The sequence below is a fragment of the Esox lucius genome, chromosome 19 (genome assembly GCF_011004845.1).
Source record: "Esox lucius isolate fEsoLuc1 chromosome 19, fEsoLuc1.pri, whole genome shotgun sequence".
Lineage (NCBI taxonomy): Eukaryota > Metazoa > Chordata > Actinopteri > Esociformes > Esocidae > Esox > Esox lucius.
Genome location: NC_047587.1, coordinates 4,117,678 through 4,135,454, shown reverse-complemented (window position 1 = coordinate 4,135,454; position 17,777 = coordinate 4,117,678). Strand labels below are relative to the sequence as shown.

Here is a 17,777-nt window from a genome sequence, read left to right as displayed (position 1 = left end):
CAAACCCCAGGTCTCCTGGCTCAAAGACTGCTCCTCTCCCTCTGAGGCTGGGCCTTACCTGGATTTTCTCAGCCTGGACCCTGACATCCAGGGAAACTACACCTGTACGATCAACAAGGACAACCTCACATCCTCCTTCACTGTGCAGCTCACTATCAAAGGTGTTGTACATTTGTGTTTTTGGTCTAAGGTAGTTTCACTATTAAATGTGTTGTAAGGGTTAACTTGGTATAAATTAGTTTCCCCAGAAATATGTTATCTCCCTCCTGTCCTCATTTCCTTGCCAGACCAGATACCAGGTATTATCATGTAACAAACTAGAACTATATATTCATATACTGTATACAGTAAATACATTACGTGTATGTATTTATGTATGTATATATAATAAATCAGGATAACTATAATACTATCATAGATTTTGTAAACAATAAGTATATAGCATTATTTGTACAGCACTAGTAAGGTTAGAATAAATAAAATGACATTGTCACAGAATAGCAACAGTGGCTTGTTCAAACCCGACGCGATCGTAATGTGATAGTGTATTCCTGCAGTGGCCAACCCGCTATCCTCGTGGAGATGGTGCTACCTGGTCGATTCAGAGAGCTACTGCCGTGCCCCTGAGGGCTGGTTTCATGTGAGGGAAGGGCGGTGGGGGGTGGGCAGGAAGTTAAGGGGCATTGTCCACACCTGTGTAGAAGAGTTTTGGTTTCAGTCTGTGTATGTGCCTGTCATCCAGCCCTGAGTTGGCTGGTTCCGGCTGAGTGGTGGGTATGAAGGGGCCTTTTGTTTTTGCCTCCTGGGCCCTGATTCAAAATGGATAGTTCCGTCTTGACTCTGCAGAGTAGGCTAGTTGCAACGCGTGCGCCTTAACTTTTCATATCTGCTGCCGCAATGAATTCCTTCCTGTCTTCACACTGCTTTGATTGGATCAGCCTGATAAGGTGGCCCACATCTGCACCCTATCGCAGAACGTCTGAGATCAAAGCGCCTACATACATAAAAATCCTGTGGTTATTTGTAGAAACCTTCCAACAATAAACTCCCTGAATGTGCGGAGGAGGCTGGAAGCTCGTTCAAGATGAAGCGTTCTGCATCTCAGGCAAAGACACGGCGAACAAACAGCATGAAACAAATGTAAAATGCATAGAAAATATGCATGGAAATAAAACACACAAAACATCCTGTGTTGTTTGTAGAGTCCCTGTGTCGCCAAGCTCCACAGTTTCAGCGTCCTGATGGGGGCCAGTCAGAAGTGTGGGAGACACTGGGCTCCTCTGTGTCCCTGAACTGTACAGCCTTGCTGTCCTGGGACCCGGCAGACCCAGAGTGTGGACGTACCTCAACCTTCCTCTGGAGCAAAGATGGGACGTCTCTCAACCTCAGCCTCTACGTACAGAACTCATCCGCCTGGTGAGTTCCTTGGGACATAGTAATTAACAAAGTAATTAACACTGTAGTAAGTAGTGCTGTGGTAGGTAGTGCTGTAGTAAGTAGTTCTGTTGTAAGGGGTACTGTAGTAAGTAGTTCTGTTGTAAGGGGTACTGTAGTAAGTAGTTCTGTTGTAAGGGGTACTGTAGTAAGTAGTTCTGTAGTAAGGTGTACTGTAGTAAGTAGTTCTGTAGTAAGGTGTACTGTAGTAAGTAGTTCTGTAGTAAGGTGTACTGTAGTAAGTGGTGTACAGTAGAGTGTATGCGTAGCCTAGTACTGACCATACATTATAGTAATCCAGAGCGACATAGTTAGTGGAGATTTAGATAGCCAGGTTGGAGAACCACACACCCCAATAATACTAAGTACATTTTACTCAGTGAAGCAGCTGGTCAAACTAGGACCCCTTCCTACTCTGAGAACAGGTCCTCAGTCGTATCTGCTCCTTGGATCAGCTATGATGGAGTCAGTGGAAGGCTGGTAGGCAGCACCTTGTCACAGGGTATGACCCGGGATTGTTATCAGAGTCTGGGCAGTTACGTTTTACAGTCTGGCTGGCATCCCAAAAAGTTCACAGCTGTGTTACCTGACTTTCCCAACTGTTGCACAGCATTATACACAGGAGCTGAACTTGACCCGCTATCTCTTCTGTCCCACATCACTCAGACACACACCAGTGGTTTTTGTCCTACTAACGTTACATCATTGTTTAATTTCAATGTTTGTTCTTTGTAATAACGATTGCTCTTGTTTGTAGTTTCGATATAACTGTATTGTGATTTCAGTTTCGTGACAAACACATTTGAACGTTCACAATAGATCAGACCTGCCCAACCCTGTTCCTGGAGGTCTACTGTCCTGTAGGTTTTCTCTCCAACTGTAATATAGCACACCTGATTAAAATAAATAATGAAAAGCTAAAATAGGTTAGTCACAAATGGGGTTGAAGAGAAAACCTACAGGACAGTAGATCTCCAGGACCAGGGTTGGGCAGGCCTCTCCAGGACTAGGGTTGGGCAGCCCTCTCCAGGACCTGGGTTGGGCAGCCCTCTCCAGGACCTGGGTTGGGCAGCCCTGACGTATATCAATGGAGTGATATTCCAGACTGTGTTTTTCGTTTCCTAGGATCTCCAGCCCATCTCAGCGGGTGGTGAGCAGTGTTCTGCAGGTCCAGCTTGGGGAACCGGCTGACTTTGGCCTCTATTCCTGCGAGGTGAGGAACATCTCCACCTACTACAGCCTGCACAATACAAGTAAGAGCACTTAGGAGTAAGTCATGTACTGAAAATCGCCACACAAAGTTAGGTGGCCCGATTGTTTTTTTTATCCGTCTCATTAAACATGCCTTAGCAGTCAATAATACATAAGTTCTTGCAGAGTTTTTTTTTTGTCAACGAATTGCGTCTTCTATTTGTAGTTAATTTGAAAACAGTAATATAATTCCCCTCCTCTCCACCACTTTATGTAATACTTTGTGAATATTGGTGTTAGAAAATACTTAAATACTGATATTGTAAACATGATGTCCACTTTAGGAAGTTAACAGTCGGTAAATTTGTTCTAGGAGGCTTTATCCTAGGGTGCATCGACGGATTTGTCACCTTGTCAGCTGAGCCTACTGACCCTCCAGTTACGAGGCTCTAATCCCCAAAGCTCCCGGCTGTCCAACTTAATATGTGGAGTGTATGTCACACGGTTCATGCCATTCAGAAGCTTAATGTTCGTTCATTTGTGTGTTCACAGCTCACCCCAGCCACACTGCAGCAGTGATAGGGGCCATTTCCCTCTTACTGGTCCTGACCACGGCCGCCATTGTCTACTCCAGGTGTACGCTCAATATGAAATTGTGGTACAGGAACTCCTATGGAGACTACGAGGGCAATGGTGAGGGGGATTCCTAAACGGACTCTGGGCATTCAAACTGGAATGTGAACACCCGGTCTAAGGAACTTTAATTAAATTCTTTGGTTTTCCGGAAATCCCAGTTGAAAGATACCCGGAATCAGGATGGAATAAGCAGGATATTCCAAACATATCTGGGAGGGCCCGTTGCTGAAGATCTTAAATGTAAGATAATGATTGATGCTTCTAATGTTTTTATCAGATGGGAAGCTGCATGATGCATACATCTCTTATGTGAACAACGAGTATGACAGAAAGTTTGTACATTTCATCCTCAAACCTCACCTGGAGAACAAATCTGGCCACAAGCTTCACCTCAATGACTGTGACATCCTACCTGGGGCAGGTAACAGCGATCCTTATGCTTATTATAACACTTTTGGCCCTTCTTAGACATCAAAACATAGCCAGGCAATGGAAAATGTGACCAAGAAGATGCCTCTTGTAGCAACAGAATTTTTTTTCGGTGACCGTATTTTTCTCCTTCAGAACCATCTGCTGAGTTGCTGATGAATGTGAGTCGCTGTCGACGCCTGATCGTGGTGATGTCACATGCCTACCTGGAACAAGACTGGTGCTGTAACAACTTTAGGTAGGTTGGCAGCTAGCTAGCTCAGCATAACATAACACTTAGCTACGATCTTTTAACCCTGTATTAGCTTAGAATGCCAACCGCTACGGCAACATTTCTCCCTGGGAGATCATCACTGCTTAGGATACCAGGCTACTATTGCAATGTTTTCACATGTCCTCAGACAAGGACAATTGCAACAGATGTCTGTAAAAAAAAAACCTGTGTGACCATTACGTGGCTGACCGCTAATGCTATTTGCTAATGTGCCTGTGTCCTGTCCACCCTCTCAGACAAGGTCTCCTGCACCTGCTGGAGCTGTCCCAGATGCCTGTCATTGTCATCACGTTAGAGGGTCAGGTCAAACACATGAGACCTGACGTGGTCCACCAACTCAGAGAACAACAACACAGACTCACGCTGCTCACCTGGTCTGGATCTCATTCCATTGTGAGTCACCTTGACCCTAACGCTAGCTTTAGCACTAGTCCCAACCCTAACCCTGACCCTGACACTAACCCTAATGCTAGCCTTAGCTCTAGCCCCAACCCTGTCCCTAACCGTAAACCTGACCCTAATGCTAGCCTTAGCACTAGCCGCAACCCCAACCCTGTCCCTAACCCTGACCCTAATGCTAGCCTTAGCTCTAGCCCCAACCCTGTCCCTAACCGTAAACCTGACCCTAATGCTAGCCTTAGCACTAGCCGCAACCCCAACCCTGTCCCTAACCCTGACCCTAATGCTAGCCTTAGCTCTAGCCCCAACCCTGTCCCTAACCGTAAACCTGACCCTAATGCTAGCCTTAGCACTAGCCGCAACCCTAACCCTGTCCCTAACCCTGACCATAACGCTAGCCTTAGCACTAGCCCTAACCCTAGGGGTTACACCAATGGGTAAACCGGTTCTTCATCACTCAACACTACAGCTTAGTCATTGTGCCATATGACAACTAGGAGATACACCTTATAGGGTTATTTTGTTTTATTAGTATTTTAAACCTAATTTAGCACCTGCTTTAGTGTTGAAGCATCATCAGTTCGTTTTGGTTGAAATTCCATTTCATAGATTTATTTTGCATTTTTTCTAGTTCCGGGCATGAACCATATACAGCAGCCACTGGAAGTTATCACTGGAAGTTATCACTGGTAGTTATCACTGGAAGTTATCTTTGATAACCGTTAATCAGTTAAATTGTTAAAAATGGAATGGAAGTTAGTGATAAGCATTCACATTAATTTTTATTATAAAACAAAAACACCTAAAAACATCTAAATAAAATGCAGGGGGAGAAATAAGCCTTTTCTGGGTATTTTTTAGGGCTTGCATTAGTTATTGTTTTAACTGAACATGCTAGAAGCCATTGGATTCCTGAAAATTTTTACCGAAAATGTTTGCCATTGGATTCCTGACTTCCTGACTAAATTCAATTAATTAATTAAATTACATAAATCCTTTTCCATCAAGGCGAGGCAATGTAACGTGATGTTGAAATTACTATATTTTTGGATGGTCTTGACCCATCATAACAATGAACAGCCAATCCATTTGACAGAGAGCCATTCTTTGTTGGCCAATCACAGATGTTTACAACACACGAATAGCTGCTCGCATGTAAGACGAAAGTTCCTGAGGTTTTTTTTCACTCTTGACCTTCATACTGAAGCCTTGAGACTAGAGCGCAATCTTACTGCAAAGAAATGCATTTTTGACTTTGAAAATAGCATCTAGATATTCAGCACAGCAAGCATTGGATTTGGTCTCGTTTCCCAATCCGGACTGAAGCAAAAATTGGCTTAGACTCTAGAGGGTTTTAAAAGTGTATTAATGAAGTTTTTGGTTTAGCAGGAAGTTAAATGTAACAGAAGTTATTTAGTCTGATAAAGATTTTCACAGTTAACTTCAACGTTAAATTGTTAACATAAATGTGAACTTTGTTAATTAAAGATTAACGGTTTAGTGCCCAGCTCTGGAGACTGGTCGGAATGCGTTTTGGTGTGATTCCAGAAACTGTGGGATCTGGCTCTCCAAGATGGAACTGTGACCAAAACAGCTGTCTGGGTGATGCTTCAACACTGAATGTACATGAAAAAGGAGGTCTAACATGCGTAAAAAAACAAAATATCCCTTTAACATCACTGATCCAAACACTTCTTTACTGGGCTTGACGGCCAAGTTAATATGTGATTTAGCATTTAAGTCATTTAGCAGAAGCTGTTATCCGGAGCAGCTTATAGTAGTCAATGCATAGATTTTCTAAACAGGCCCATCATGAGAGTCAAACCCACAGCTGAGCTACATGGGACATCATGGACAATGTCATATGACAATTCACAGATCCCTGCTGTAACAGGCTGAAACCGGTTAGGGATCCGGTGTAGCTCAATCCCTGCTGTAATAGGCTGAAACCGGTTAGGGATCCGGTGTAGCTCAATCCCTGCTGTAACAGGCTGAAACCGGTTAGGGATCCGGTGTAGCTCAATCCCTGCTGTAATAGGCTGAAAACGGTTAGGGATCCGGTGTAGCTCAATCCCTGCTGTAATAGGCTGAAAACGGTTAGGGATCCGGTGTAGCTCAATCCCTGCTGTAATAGGTTGAAACCGGTTAGGGATCTGCTGTAGCTCAATCCCTGCTGTAATAGGCTGGACCTGATTAGGGATCCGATGTAGCTCAATTGCTGAGGGCGTGGTGCTCACAATATTAGAGTCAAGGTTTTAATTCCCACTAGGGGCCAGTATGGAAACGTATGCAACCACTACTGTAAGTCTCTTCAGTTGCTTAAAACACGGGTGGACGCCTTAGTGGGACGGTCTGAGTGGCTGACGAGACCGTCTGTCTTTCTCTCCAGCCGCCCTCATCCGCCTTCTGGAAGAGGTTGTCCTTGGCCATGCCTCGCGGGGTCCTGCTCCACCGCCTGTCGGGAGGCGATCCCCAGACACTCCTCCAGGACGACGAGGACCCCATACTGACCCTAAATCCAGACTACCTGGACTGTCGCCCCGACCCCGACCCCGCCGGTGACCTGGGTAAGAGCTGGCGACAGCCTGGCACCTGGGGGTGGAGCCGTCGGAAAATCATTTAGAATGGAATAATGGAGTCACATCCAGATCACACGAATCAAATGTAATCAACTCAAACCCCTGATGGCGTTTTAATCCACCAGAACCAACTGCATTCGAGGCAATGTTTTTTAAATGCACCTATAACTGCTACATTATTAATTACCCTGATTACTCCTATAGGTGAAGTGCTTACACCTTATGCCAATTAATATGCTTTTTAGTTGGCTTAATAGTAACGGTAATATTCAGCCGGTTTGTCTCCATGGCTCCAGGTGTCCGTGTCCCACGCTATAAGGCCCTGACCTCCAAAGCTCCTGTGCTTCCTGTCTTCCCGTCTCCCCCGCCTCCTCTGACTGAACCCAAACCCTCCGACATAGACGTCTCTGACCTGGGGTCACGGAACTATGGCCCTCGAAATGACTTCTACTGCCTGGTCTCAGAGGAGGACATGTGATTAAGAAGAAGAAAAACAGGAAGAAGAACGAGGAGGAGAATTAATAGGACGAAGCAACAGAAGAAGAAGAAGCAGATTAAGACTTAGAAGAAGATAAAAATACATCTTCACAAGTCTGTGAAATTAACGTACATATTCTCTCACTAAAAGTATGTATTTCTTCACGGTGTATATTTCAAAATTGAAGAAAGGGATACATTCCTAAAATGTGAATAATACAGTTAATCCAGGTGATTTTGATTGGGAGCTCAGATCTTTTCAATTTGTGCGAAACCAGTTTCAAAATTTTTATCAATAGATTTTTATATAATATGATTTTTTCCTTATCATCATTTCACTGAGATTTTTGTAAAGACCAGCATTTTTGTTACTTGTTTGTAAATGTTATATTCCCTTTGTTTAAGAAACCTGTTTGTATGTATGTGAAAGTGAAAAATATTTAAAAGGGCAGGTTATTGAGTGGTCCACTGAAGCCAACTAGACTAACAAGTCATTGTTATTTTGTGAATGTAGTTTTACTGTTACAGAGTATATTTTACCAATTAAAATATTTTATTCTACTTATATATCTATATTTGCATATTTTTGTTATTGTTGTTAATAGCATCATTTAAACAAGGATTTCTGACACAATACCTTATACAGAATAAGAGAGTGATGTAGTCAGAGTTGGGAGCGTTTTATAAAGCGTCGTAACAACTTCCGTGACAAGGAACCAGGGGTGATGGAGAGGAGGACTCCAACCAACTTTCTCTCTCTCAAAAAAAAGAGAAAGTTGTTTTTTAAAACAGGGGAATCAGCTACAAGCACAGACAGACTGAAAACAAGACCACATGAATGTGTACAGTAAATACACGGCTCAAAAAACTTAAGGGAACACCTAAATCACACATTGGGTCACGATGAAGGAAATCTTCAGCAGTCTTCCCCATGATTGTGCTTGTGTGACCTGAAGGCTCAGGGAGTTAATTAGCTGATTAGAGCTCATATTTCTGTTTTATTTTGAGATACTGGATTTTAGATTTCCACGAGCTGTAAGCCGTAATCATCAAGATTGAAATAAAAAAGGCTTTCATTTTTTCAGTTCATGTGTAATGAATCTAGACTATATGAAGGTGTCACTTTTTGATTTGGATTACGTAAAAAAAAAAAATTGGGAGATGCACCTGTATATTTGTCACATCTTATGTAAGCAACAAGCGTAGCCAAACAGAGAAATACTACCGGGCACATACCCAATAGTGCAGAGTTCAAGGCTGAGGCAAAGCGACAGGGCATCGGGGTGTCCCAATTTCCAAAAGCGTTAATGGGCAGTAAACAAAGGTTGCTGATTCTAATCCCTGAACCAACACGGTGAAAAATCCTGCCCAGTCCCTGAGCAAGACAGTCAACAGTATTTTCTCCCAGGTCACTTTTGAAAAATAAGTGTGTTCTTAGCACACTGTGCTAGATAAATAGACAATAGAAACCGTGATTTAAAATTGTAAAAGACATATGGATCTGTAATGTAGCGGAGTCCAGTACTGAGTTAATGGACAGGAGTATGAGGCACTTATCTACATATAGCCTACTGTAGGTGGGGGTACGGAAAGCAGACAAAAGGGTAGATAATACACACTATCAGCAGTATGTGATAGCAACTCTTCAGTGACAGACCCTTAGAGTCCGGTCACTTCTGTAAATGATGTTCTGGTGCCTCTCGCCGTGCCTGCCGATGGGTGGACAACTCACCACTTCTGGGGCCTTTCCTTGGTGTGCCACCATGTAGAGTGCCTGGATTGTTGGGATCTTAGCCGGGTCGGTGAACGCCGCCGTTCCCCACACCCTCGGAAGCCCCGGAGTGATCAAGGGGGGAGTGAAGATGCTAGGCAACATGTTGACGCGACTGTGACATTTCTGAGGATCTGAGTGCCTATGTCGAACCTATTCCGCTTCCCGAACGGCCCTGGTGTGCCCGGTGCCCCAAGGAACTTGGAGTTTAAAAAGCTGCTCCACTTCAGCCATGTCGATGGGAATGGGGGGGGACATGCCTGTCCCTTGGTTTCCCGCCCCCCTGAACAGCCCTTTTGGCCTTCTGACAGTGAGTTAGAGATGGCTTTCCTGGCACCACGCTGCCAGGACCGTGACCTACACCCTGTGGGCTTGCCACCCTCACCAACCCAGCACCATCATAGTGTCGTCAACATATTTAATGTGAGCAGCTTTTTAACACATGCCCTGGCTACATTAAACCAGCAGGGGGCAGGTCAAATCCAGTCCTGAGATGACTAATATCAGTAGTCAAAGCACTTCTCCTTTAGGCCATGTTTGTAGGATACAAATTATATTAATAACTTTGATATAAAGATAAACATATTTGAAGAAGTCTCTGATCTTTTATCATGTTATTCTAAAAAGAATCATTCTAGCGCTGCTGGTGGTGGGGTGGTGTTGGAGTAATGGCAGGGTGTGATTTCAGCAATGTCAATAAAGACATGGGGTAAAGACGACTGGGTGTGGTTGAAGTACACCACATAGGTCCTGATATTTGGCTCTGTGTTGGGCCGAAGTCTGGGCCTGTAGCGCTCTGTCCTGTCTTAGCATGAGCAAACATGCAAACCGGAATGTTCATTTCAGTCAAACATGGATCGCAGTATTTACACGGTAGCTCCTTTTCCCATGGTCAAATTAACTTCCAGACCGGTGTTGAGTACTGTATTAAAACCTACGACAACTACCACAGACTGGTGTTGGGTACTGTATTAAAACCTACGACAACTACCACAGACTGGTGTTGGGTACTGTATTAAAACCTACGACAACTACCACAGACTGGTGTTGGGTACTGTAGTAAAACCTACGACAACTACCACAAACTGGTGTTGGGTACTGTACTAAAACCTACCACAGACTGGTGTTGGGTACTGTACTAAAACCTTTGACAACAAACATACTGGTGTTGGGTACTGTATTAAAACCTACCACAGACTGGTGTTGGGTACTGTATTAAAACATACCACAGACTGGTGTTGGGTACTGTACTAAAACCTACCACAGACTAGTGTTGAATACTGTGTTAAAACCTACCACAGACTAGTGTTGGGTACTGTACTAAAACCTACCACAGATTAGTGTTGGGTACTGTACTAAAACCTACCACAGATTAGTGTTGGGTACTGTACTAAAACCTACCACAGATTAGTGTTGGGTACTGCTAAAACCTACCACAGATTAGTGTTGGGTACTGTACTAAAACCTACCACAGACTAGTGTTGGATACTGTGTTAAAACCTACCACAGATTAGTGTTGGGTACTGTACTAAAACCTACCACAGATTAGTGTTGGGTACTGTACTAAAACCTACCACAGATTAGTGTTGGGTACTGTACTAAAACCTACCACAGACTAGTGTTGGGTACTGTACTAAAACCTACCACAGACTAGTGTTGGATACTGTGTTAAAACCTAACACAACAACCAGAGCGATACCCTTAAACAGAAATACTTTCACCTTTTAGAATTAGTGTGAACATGGATTAATATTGGAAACAAAGTCACATTGTAAATACCAACCTTTAACTCTGCATATAGTAAATAGACCAACCTACAGAACCCCAGGAGTAGTTATGTAAGAGAAAGGGTAATTTGTAGATAAGTCATTGAACCTTGATCCTTATTTTCAGGGGCCAAATATGCTGATGTATTCAATGTTCAATGCACTTGACAAAACTGGGCCAGTAGCCTGGATCTGGTTGAACATGGATTTGTAGTACTGGTTTGGTCGACTGTGTTTTCAAGAAGGCAGAGCAACGTATTTTTTCACTCATACATCTTGCCGTGTCTATGCAACCACCAAATCTATTTTATTAGCCGAACAAAAAGCATGCACATTGTTTCATGTTTAGTGTATTGTGACCATGTCAGCTCGTAATCAGTGATGACGCATTCCAGAGGAGACCGAAGCTGCTGATGGTTTAAATTGTGTCCTTTACTCTCTGACCTGACATGCATAATGTTGACATCAGCTTACACTGACATTGTCATTAGTCTGGGGCATGTCGGGGGAATATTCCTATAGGCGCGTGATTTATGAATGAGGCCACGTTGTTTCTGGAGGAACTTTCCACTGGTCAGAAAGACCTGAATAGACAAGGTATGAAGGGATTCCCGATCTGTCCCTAAACAAGGTGAAGGAATGGCTGAAGGAATGCTATCATTGGTCCACATGGGGACAGAAATGTTTCCCACCGTATTATTACCTGTATTATAATCTGTATTACTACCTGTATAATAATCTGTATTATTACCTGTATTATTACCAGTATTATTACCAGTATTATCTGTATTATTACCAGTATTATTAACAATAGTATTACATGTATTATTATCAGTATTATCTGTATTATTACCTGTATTATTACCAGTATTATTATGTGTATTATTAGTAGTATTACCTGTATTATTACCAGTATTATTACCTGTATTATTATCTGTATTATTACCAGTAATATTAACAGTATTATTATCTGTATTATTACCATTATTATTACCTGTATTATTACCAGTATATTTAATGCCTTGACTTAAAGTCCTAATCAGGTAAAGTAGTTTCTTCTCTGTGCAGCAATGATGTAGAAGGTTTAAGTATAAACTGGTTATGGATTTTAAAAATGTCAGTGAGATTCAGAGTTGTAATACTATTCTAATGTTTATATCATGACTTAAGAAGGCTCCGACTCAGACTTGGGATGAATATACTAACATAAGTCAATGAAACACAATAAAGCATTGACTTATGTCAATAGTTAATGTAATAGTATGTCTTGAATGTCAACTCGGGAGGAAAACTTTTCGGGAGGAAGCTCTTATTTAACTATGTGCTGTATACAAAACAAATATAGTTTAACATTTTATTTAAAATTTACATCAGATACACATCAGATATTGCAGCATGTTCTTAAAGAGAATTATAACAAATGCATGCTTTTCCCCCAGCCTGTACATTATACTACCCCACATATTAGACAAACGATAAGATATGGCAGGTGATAAACTAAAACAAATGCATTAATGTCAGTTTGAGTTAAAATCGACTATACATTTGACAACCGTTTGCAACATTAACCTACATTAATTATCAATATGCAGTGGGTTCTATTGAAGCTTAAAAAACACCAGTCGCAACTGTCCCTTTGTGAATCACTGTTTAAGCAATACACTTCTTCCACACATCCATAGAAAGTAATTATGTTTAACTCATAACTCTGCGACACTGTTGTCTGCTGTATTCTGTAAACCTTGCTTATTGTGTTCATTATTTGCATGGTTTTCCTTCCAGCACTGACCAATATCTTAGTCACTGATTTGAATGCACACACTAACGAGCTGTTTGGTGGTTTCACCAAGCACTATTAAAATGTCTGCCCTTACTATGAGTCACTATGGATGAGACTAAAATGTAAATGTTTTGTCTGACAAATAAAAGCCACACAACACAAAAACTAATATATAACACCTAGAAATATCAACCATTCCATGTTAGTAAAAGCACCATTGCCTGTATAAATTAAACGGGTTCCACTGTACGAATAACGCTGTGCGCCAGCTTCATTGGAGGTCAGTTTTGGCTCTGTTAAATGGTCATCCTAATTCATTCAACAAGTCAAGCCATCATTTAACCTCCTCACACTGACTACAACCTACAGCAAAAGCCAACAAAAAACGGATCCAAAACTGATGACTTTTTACAAAGCCCACATACATTTATTAATTATTAAAATGTTTACTATTAATATTTTCCCCCAGTACAGCCAGAAGTGGACAGGCCGCCCCTCAGAGCCCGGTTCCTCTCTAGGTTTCTTCCTGAGTTTCGACCCTTTTTGGGAGTTTTTCCGAGCTACTCCGCATCAACCCTGTGGTTGCTTGCTCTTTAGGGTTTCACCTGGGTGTTTTGTTGGGTTTCAAACTGCTGATGTAAAAAGGGCTTTATAGAAAAAATGTGATTGATTGACTGATCCAGGACCAGATTGGTTTCGTGTTGTCTTGCTACCTGTAGGAGTTGGCTAAAGAGCACACAGATCTGGGACCGGGGTGACAAAATGGCGTCAGTGGGATCTGGTGCTAAAAACACCACAGCATGTCGTCATAAGTCACGGCAGATTGATGTTGCATTGAGAGTCCCTGATTCCACCAAAGACTATATAAAACATTCAAACCCAGGTGATTCAACAATAAAGCATTAAAACCCAGGTGATTCAAGAATAAAGCATTCAAACCCAGGTGATTCAAGAATAAAGCATTCAAACCCAGGTGATTCAAGAATAAACCATTCAAACGCAGATGATTCAACAATAAACCATTCGAACCCAGTGCAGACCTCCTGCCTCTGGTGCATACAGCTGCAGCGCCGGTTCGAGTCCGACCTACTCCAATTCCAGGGTGCTCTCCACTATCAGTCCCACTGTCTCTTCTCTATCGACAAAAGCATTTACAATGTGAAAAAAAAAACGTACGGCAGTAAATACAAACAGCATTTAAATGGGGGGCGCGCATCCATCCTCATCACAGCCTTTTAATGTTTTCTCTCCACCGGTCTTTGTTGTCACTCGCAGCGCCGTAGTTCTTCTCACTCCATTTGCATGAGCAGAAAAGTGAGGGAAGGAGAAATGTCTTCCGTTGTTCAGATCAGTCCATCGTCACTAGAGTTCACAGATTTTTCCGGCCACTTGGCAGAGGGGTCGAGAGAGACAGAGAGCTGGCGAGTCTTCTACAGTCCCCGTTCAGATCGTCGAGTCGGCAAAGTCTGGTCGCGTGAAGCCTTTCTATAAACACAAAAAACAGGTTTCATATTGTTAGCCTGGTCCTCAGTCTGTTTTGTGCAGAAAAACACTAACATTAGGCAAGGCAACGTGATTTTACACCCAGGCCCAGGCTAGCCTACTGTGGTGGAGTGCACTGGAAGTGAATGGAGTGCCTGTCTCAGTAACACAGTAATTACTGTTTTGAAATATCATGTGACCTTTGATCCCAAGTCACTCTGAAGATTGGTGGAAAACTGGCATTGGAGTTTTCATTAACATTAACTGTTTAAGAAAGCTATAATGCCAAGTGAATGGGTAAGTGTCTCCAAACTTTGGACTGGTATTGTTGCTGTTCAGACCCAACAACATACATTTTCAACGTATTCATTAGAAATAAAACAATGACTGTTTTATAACGTTTGGGAATTGTGTTTTTAGTTCCGAACTGTCCTATGAACATATGAACCCTTGATATCTCAGAGAAAACGAGGGAAAGCACTGAGTTAGCAAGAGGGAGTAACATATCTTGGGTTTGTTGGGACTTGTTCAACAGGAAATCACCTGGAAGAGAGCTGCACCCTGTAGGTGGATGAAACAGCAATAACTTCAGCCAACCACGCCCCAACAAGCATGTGTGTGCAGGAGTGAGTGTGTGTGTGTGTGCATGTTTGAGCGTGCAGGTCAAAACCGTTAGAGATTTCTGCTTTTGTTTGAATTCAAACCAGCCCATTTTTCAAGGGCAGTTGGACTTCATCATCATCAATCCATTTTGATAGGCAAGGCTGCCTCGGAGACTGAATGATGTGCTTGGTTGACTCTGTGATGAATGCCCAGCTCACATACCAATCATTAGGGTTGTAAGGTCAAGGTCAGGGGTTACATATAGGTTTTGGTTAAGGTTAGGGTACAGACAAGCCTAACCCTGGTTCTAACCCTGGTTCTAACCCTGGTTTCTAACCCTGAGTTCTAAGCCTGGTTTCTAACCCTGGTTTCTAACCCTGAGTTCTAAGCCTGGTTTCTAACCCTGGTTTCTAACCCTGGTTTCTAACCCTGGTTTCTAACCCTGGTTTCTAACCCTGTCTTGAGGGCAGATCCGCCTCCAAAACAAGATTCATCATGGAAAATGTCTACCTGCATCTTCAAGACAGCTTTAAACGGAATGTAAAACAATCTTTGACTTTGTAGTGTGTGTTCTGAGTGAGTGTGTGTGTGTGTATGTGTCTGTGTGTATTACAAAAACATATTTGATAGAGTAAATTATGAATTCTAGTGGCTTCCTTCTCTCTTCACTGTATCCACTGTCCCATTTTCCTGCCAACAGTGTCTTCAGACAGGTCTGTTTTATTAACTTCTATTAGCAAAAGTTAACATGCTTTTATATAACCTGCCACATAGGCCCCTAAAAGACAAATGTAAGTCCTCTAAATAAATGAATACGATTATACTACTGTACACTACTGAATGTATGACTGTACTATGATATAAGATACTAAAATACACTAGTCCCGAATGTCACTGTTTTCCTCTTCCAAATAAACAAAAAACCAGGCAAGCCTAGTTCAGCCGGTCCGCAATAAAATGTGATAATCATGGGTGCCCTCTCGAGAGTCGAACCGGGTCGCCCACGTGAAAAAGCACTGCCGTTAAACCACTACGCCACCAAACTGCACACATGCCGGGCATTAGTATAGCCTCTCCCCATTATATTAATTTCACTCATTAACATCACGCCAAGTTGTAATATTTTGTTAGACACCATTAACTTGCGTTAAATTGAGTAGTGTTTCTTATTAAGTATACCTCCACCACAAATAGAATCTATGAACTTTATGGCTTTTGCCACTGGCCGTTTTAACAGCTTATTAGCCATTCGTGAATGACATTGATACAATAACTACTGTATCAATAAAGGTGACGGGACGGACTCAGTCAGGGACGGACTCAGTAAGAGACATTCCCTCTTCTAGACCAGCTCCACAAAAAGGTTTGACAATAAAGCAGTAAAGATCTGAAGTTCTGAACCCTGTTTCGCAACAGGTTTCTATTGGCATGAAACCTTTCATTAGGTCGCCAGCCCAACTCTCTCAAAGACAAGAATACCTGCTTGACGCTCCTGTAGTCTGTTTAGCATGATTGTTTCTCACCTGTTTGTAGTTCTTGTGCAGCTTCTTGTACTGGAACATGTTGCAGAGGACTGTGGCCGCTGCTTTGGCGGCTTTCAGCTTCCCAGGACTGAAAGAGACGTTCAAAACCACATGATAATCCTTCTTACAATCGAGATATTTACCATCTAGACTGGTACAATACCAAACTGAAACAATGCAGACTTCAACCATCCAGACTGGTTCAATACCAAACTGAAACAATCCAGTCTTTTACCATCCAGACTGGTACAATACCAAACCGAAACAATCTAGTCTTTAACCATCCAGACTGGTACAAAACCGAACTGAAACAATCCACACTTCAACCATCCAGACTGGTACAATACCAAACTGAAACAATCCAGTCTTTTACCATTCAGACTGGTACAATACCAAACTGAAAGAATCCAGACTTTTACTATCAAGATATTTACAATCAAGATTGTTACAATACCAGACTTCTACTATCAAGACTCGTACCATCTAATACATTACAACTATTATCTGGATTGTTTTATTAAGTGTGAAATACTAATCAGAAAATCAAGTCATTAAGTGTTGTTCATTTAGATATCACAGGAAGGCCTTGGCTTGATTAAGTAAATTAATTGTTCACTGTATTTCAAGACACAAAACACAGCTTTGTTCTCAGTATCTAATACTTTCCAATATTTACTCAGTCGACATGCCAAAAGCAGTACGCCATATAAATACTGTCTCTGTGTGGGTAGGTGAGGTGGACTTTGTCCTGATTTGATAACACAGGTTGGTAGTTTTTTACCCTGGCACTGAAATGTCTTCTGCTTGTTCAGTTTATAGAGCGGAGATGCTCTTTGGTCTTGTCAACATTCTCATTGTGGCCATGTTATTTTTGTCCAAACCCTTGTAAAGAAGGTTCTCTTTGTAGCCATGTTATTTATGTCCAAACCCTTGTAAAGACGATCAGGACAATGTACAATTGTAAAGACGATCAGGACAATGGCAGGTAAAAGGACCCACTGGGGAAAATCCTTTCAAAAATGCCTTTCTTGGAAGCTCAAATACACAACAAGTTCAAAACATCTGGCATTCCAGTGAGGTTCTCCTACAACAGGGCGGTGGAGTAATTATCTGGCTCTCAACACAATGTAGAACCTTTCAGGATTACAGGTCAAACCTACAGCATGGGACAGGTCACAAGGTAGAACCTTTTAGGATTACAGGTCAAACCTACAGCATGGGACAGGTCACAATGTAGAACCTTCCAGGATTACAGGTCAAACCTACAGCATGGGACAGGTCACAATGTAGAACCTTCCAGGATTACAGGTCAAACCTACAGCATGGGACCGGTCACTAAGATCCCAATCCTACAACAACATTGCTCGTACCCCCTCCTTCCGTCCCTCCCTCCCCCCAGCCCCCACTCCTCCCACTCCCTCCCTTCTCCGCTC

General features: G+C 42.4%; 2 protein-coding genes across 4 annotated transcripts in view; one reads left to right on the top strand and one right to left on the bottom strand.

Annotated features, from left to right (window-relative positions):
• The first annotated feature begins 407 nt into the window (after positions 1 to 407).
• sigirr (single immunoglobulin and toll-interleukin 1 receptor (TIR) domain) lies at positions 408 to 7,992 on the top strand. Its single transcript, XM_020040582.3, has 8 exons — positions 408 to 1,416; positions 2,560 to 2,687; positions 3,178 to 3,318; positions 3,539 to 3,682; positions 3,826 to 3,928; positions 4,201 to 4,357; positions 6,753 to 6,930; positions 7,239 to 7,992. Exons 1-8 carry the CDS (start codon positions 1,163 to 1,165, stop codon positions 7,418 to 7,420), a joined length of 1,287 nt encoding a protein of 428 aa, XP_019896141.2. The 5' UTR covers positions 408 to 1,162; the 3' UTR covers positions 7,421 to 7,992.
• A 4,710-nt stretch (positions 7,993 to 12,702) lies between these two features.
• LOC105018205 (plakophilin-3) overlaps positions 12,703 to 17,777 on the bottom strand; it is a 34,311-nt gene continuing 29,236 nt past the window's right edge. For all 3 annotated transcript variants that reach the window (XM_013138794.4, XM_013138796.4, XM_013138795.4), the window contains 2 exons: positions 16,345 to 16,432; positions 12,703 to 14,221 (listed from right to left, as the gene is read on the bottom strand). In XM_013138794.4, the coding sequence (XP_012994248.3) occupies positions 14,180 to 14,221; positions 16,345 to 16,432 (130 nt within the window). In that variant the 3' untranslated portion in view covers positions 12,703 to 14,179. The remainder of the gene's footprint in view (positions 14,222 to 16,344; positions 16,433 to 17,777) is intronic.

Coding starts and splice junctions, on each gene's coding strand:
- sigirr (XM_020040582.3), top strand. CDS start 1,163: ATGGAAATAAAACACACAAAACATCCTGTGTTGTTTGTAGAGTCCCTG. Junction 3,319..3,538: donor TGGAGACTACGAGGGCAATG/GTGAGGGGGATT, acceptor TGTTTTTATCAG/ATGGGAAGCTGCATGATGCA. Junction 3,683..3,825: donor TGACATCCTACCTGGGGCAG/GTAACAGCGATC, acceptor TTTCTCCTTCAG/AACCATCTGCTGAGTTGCTG.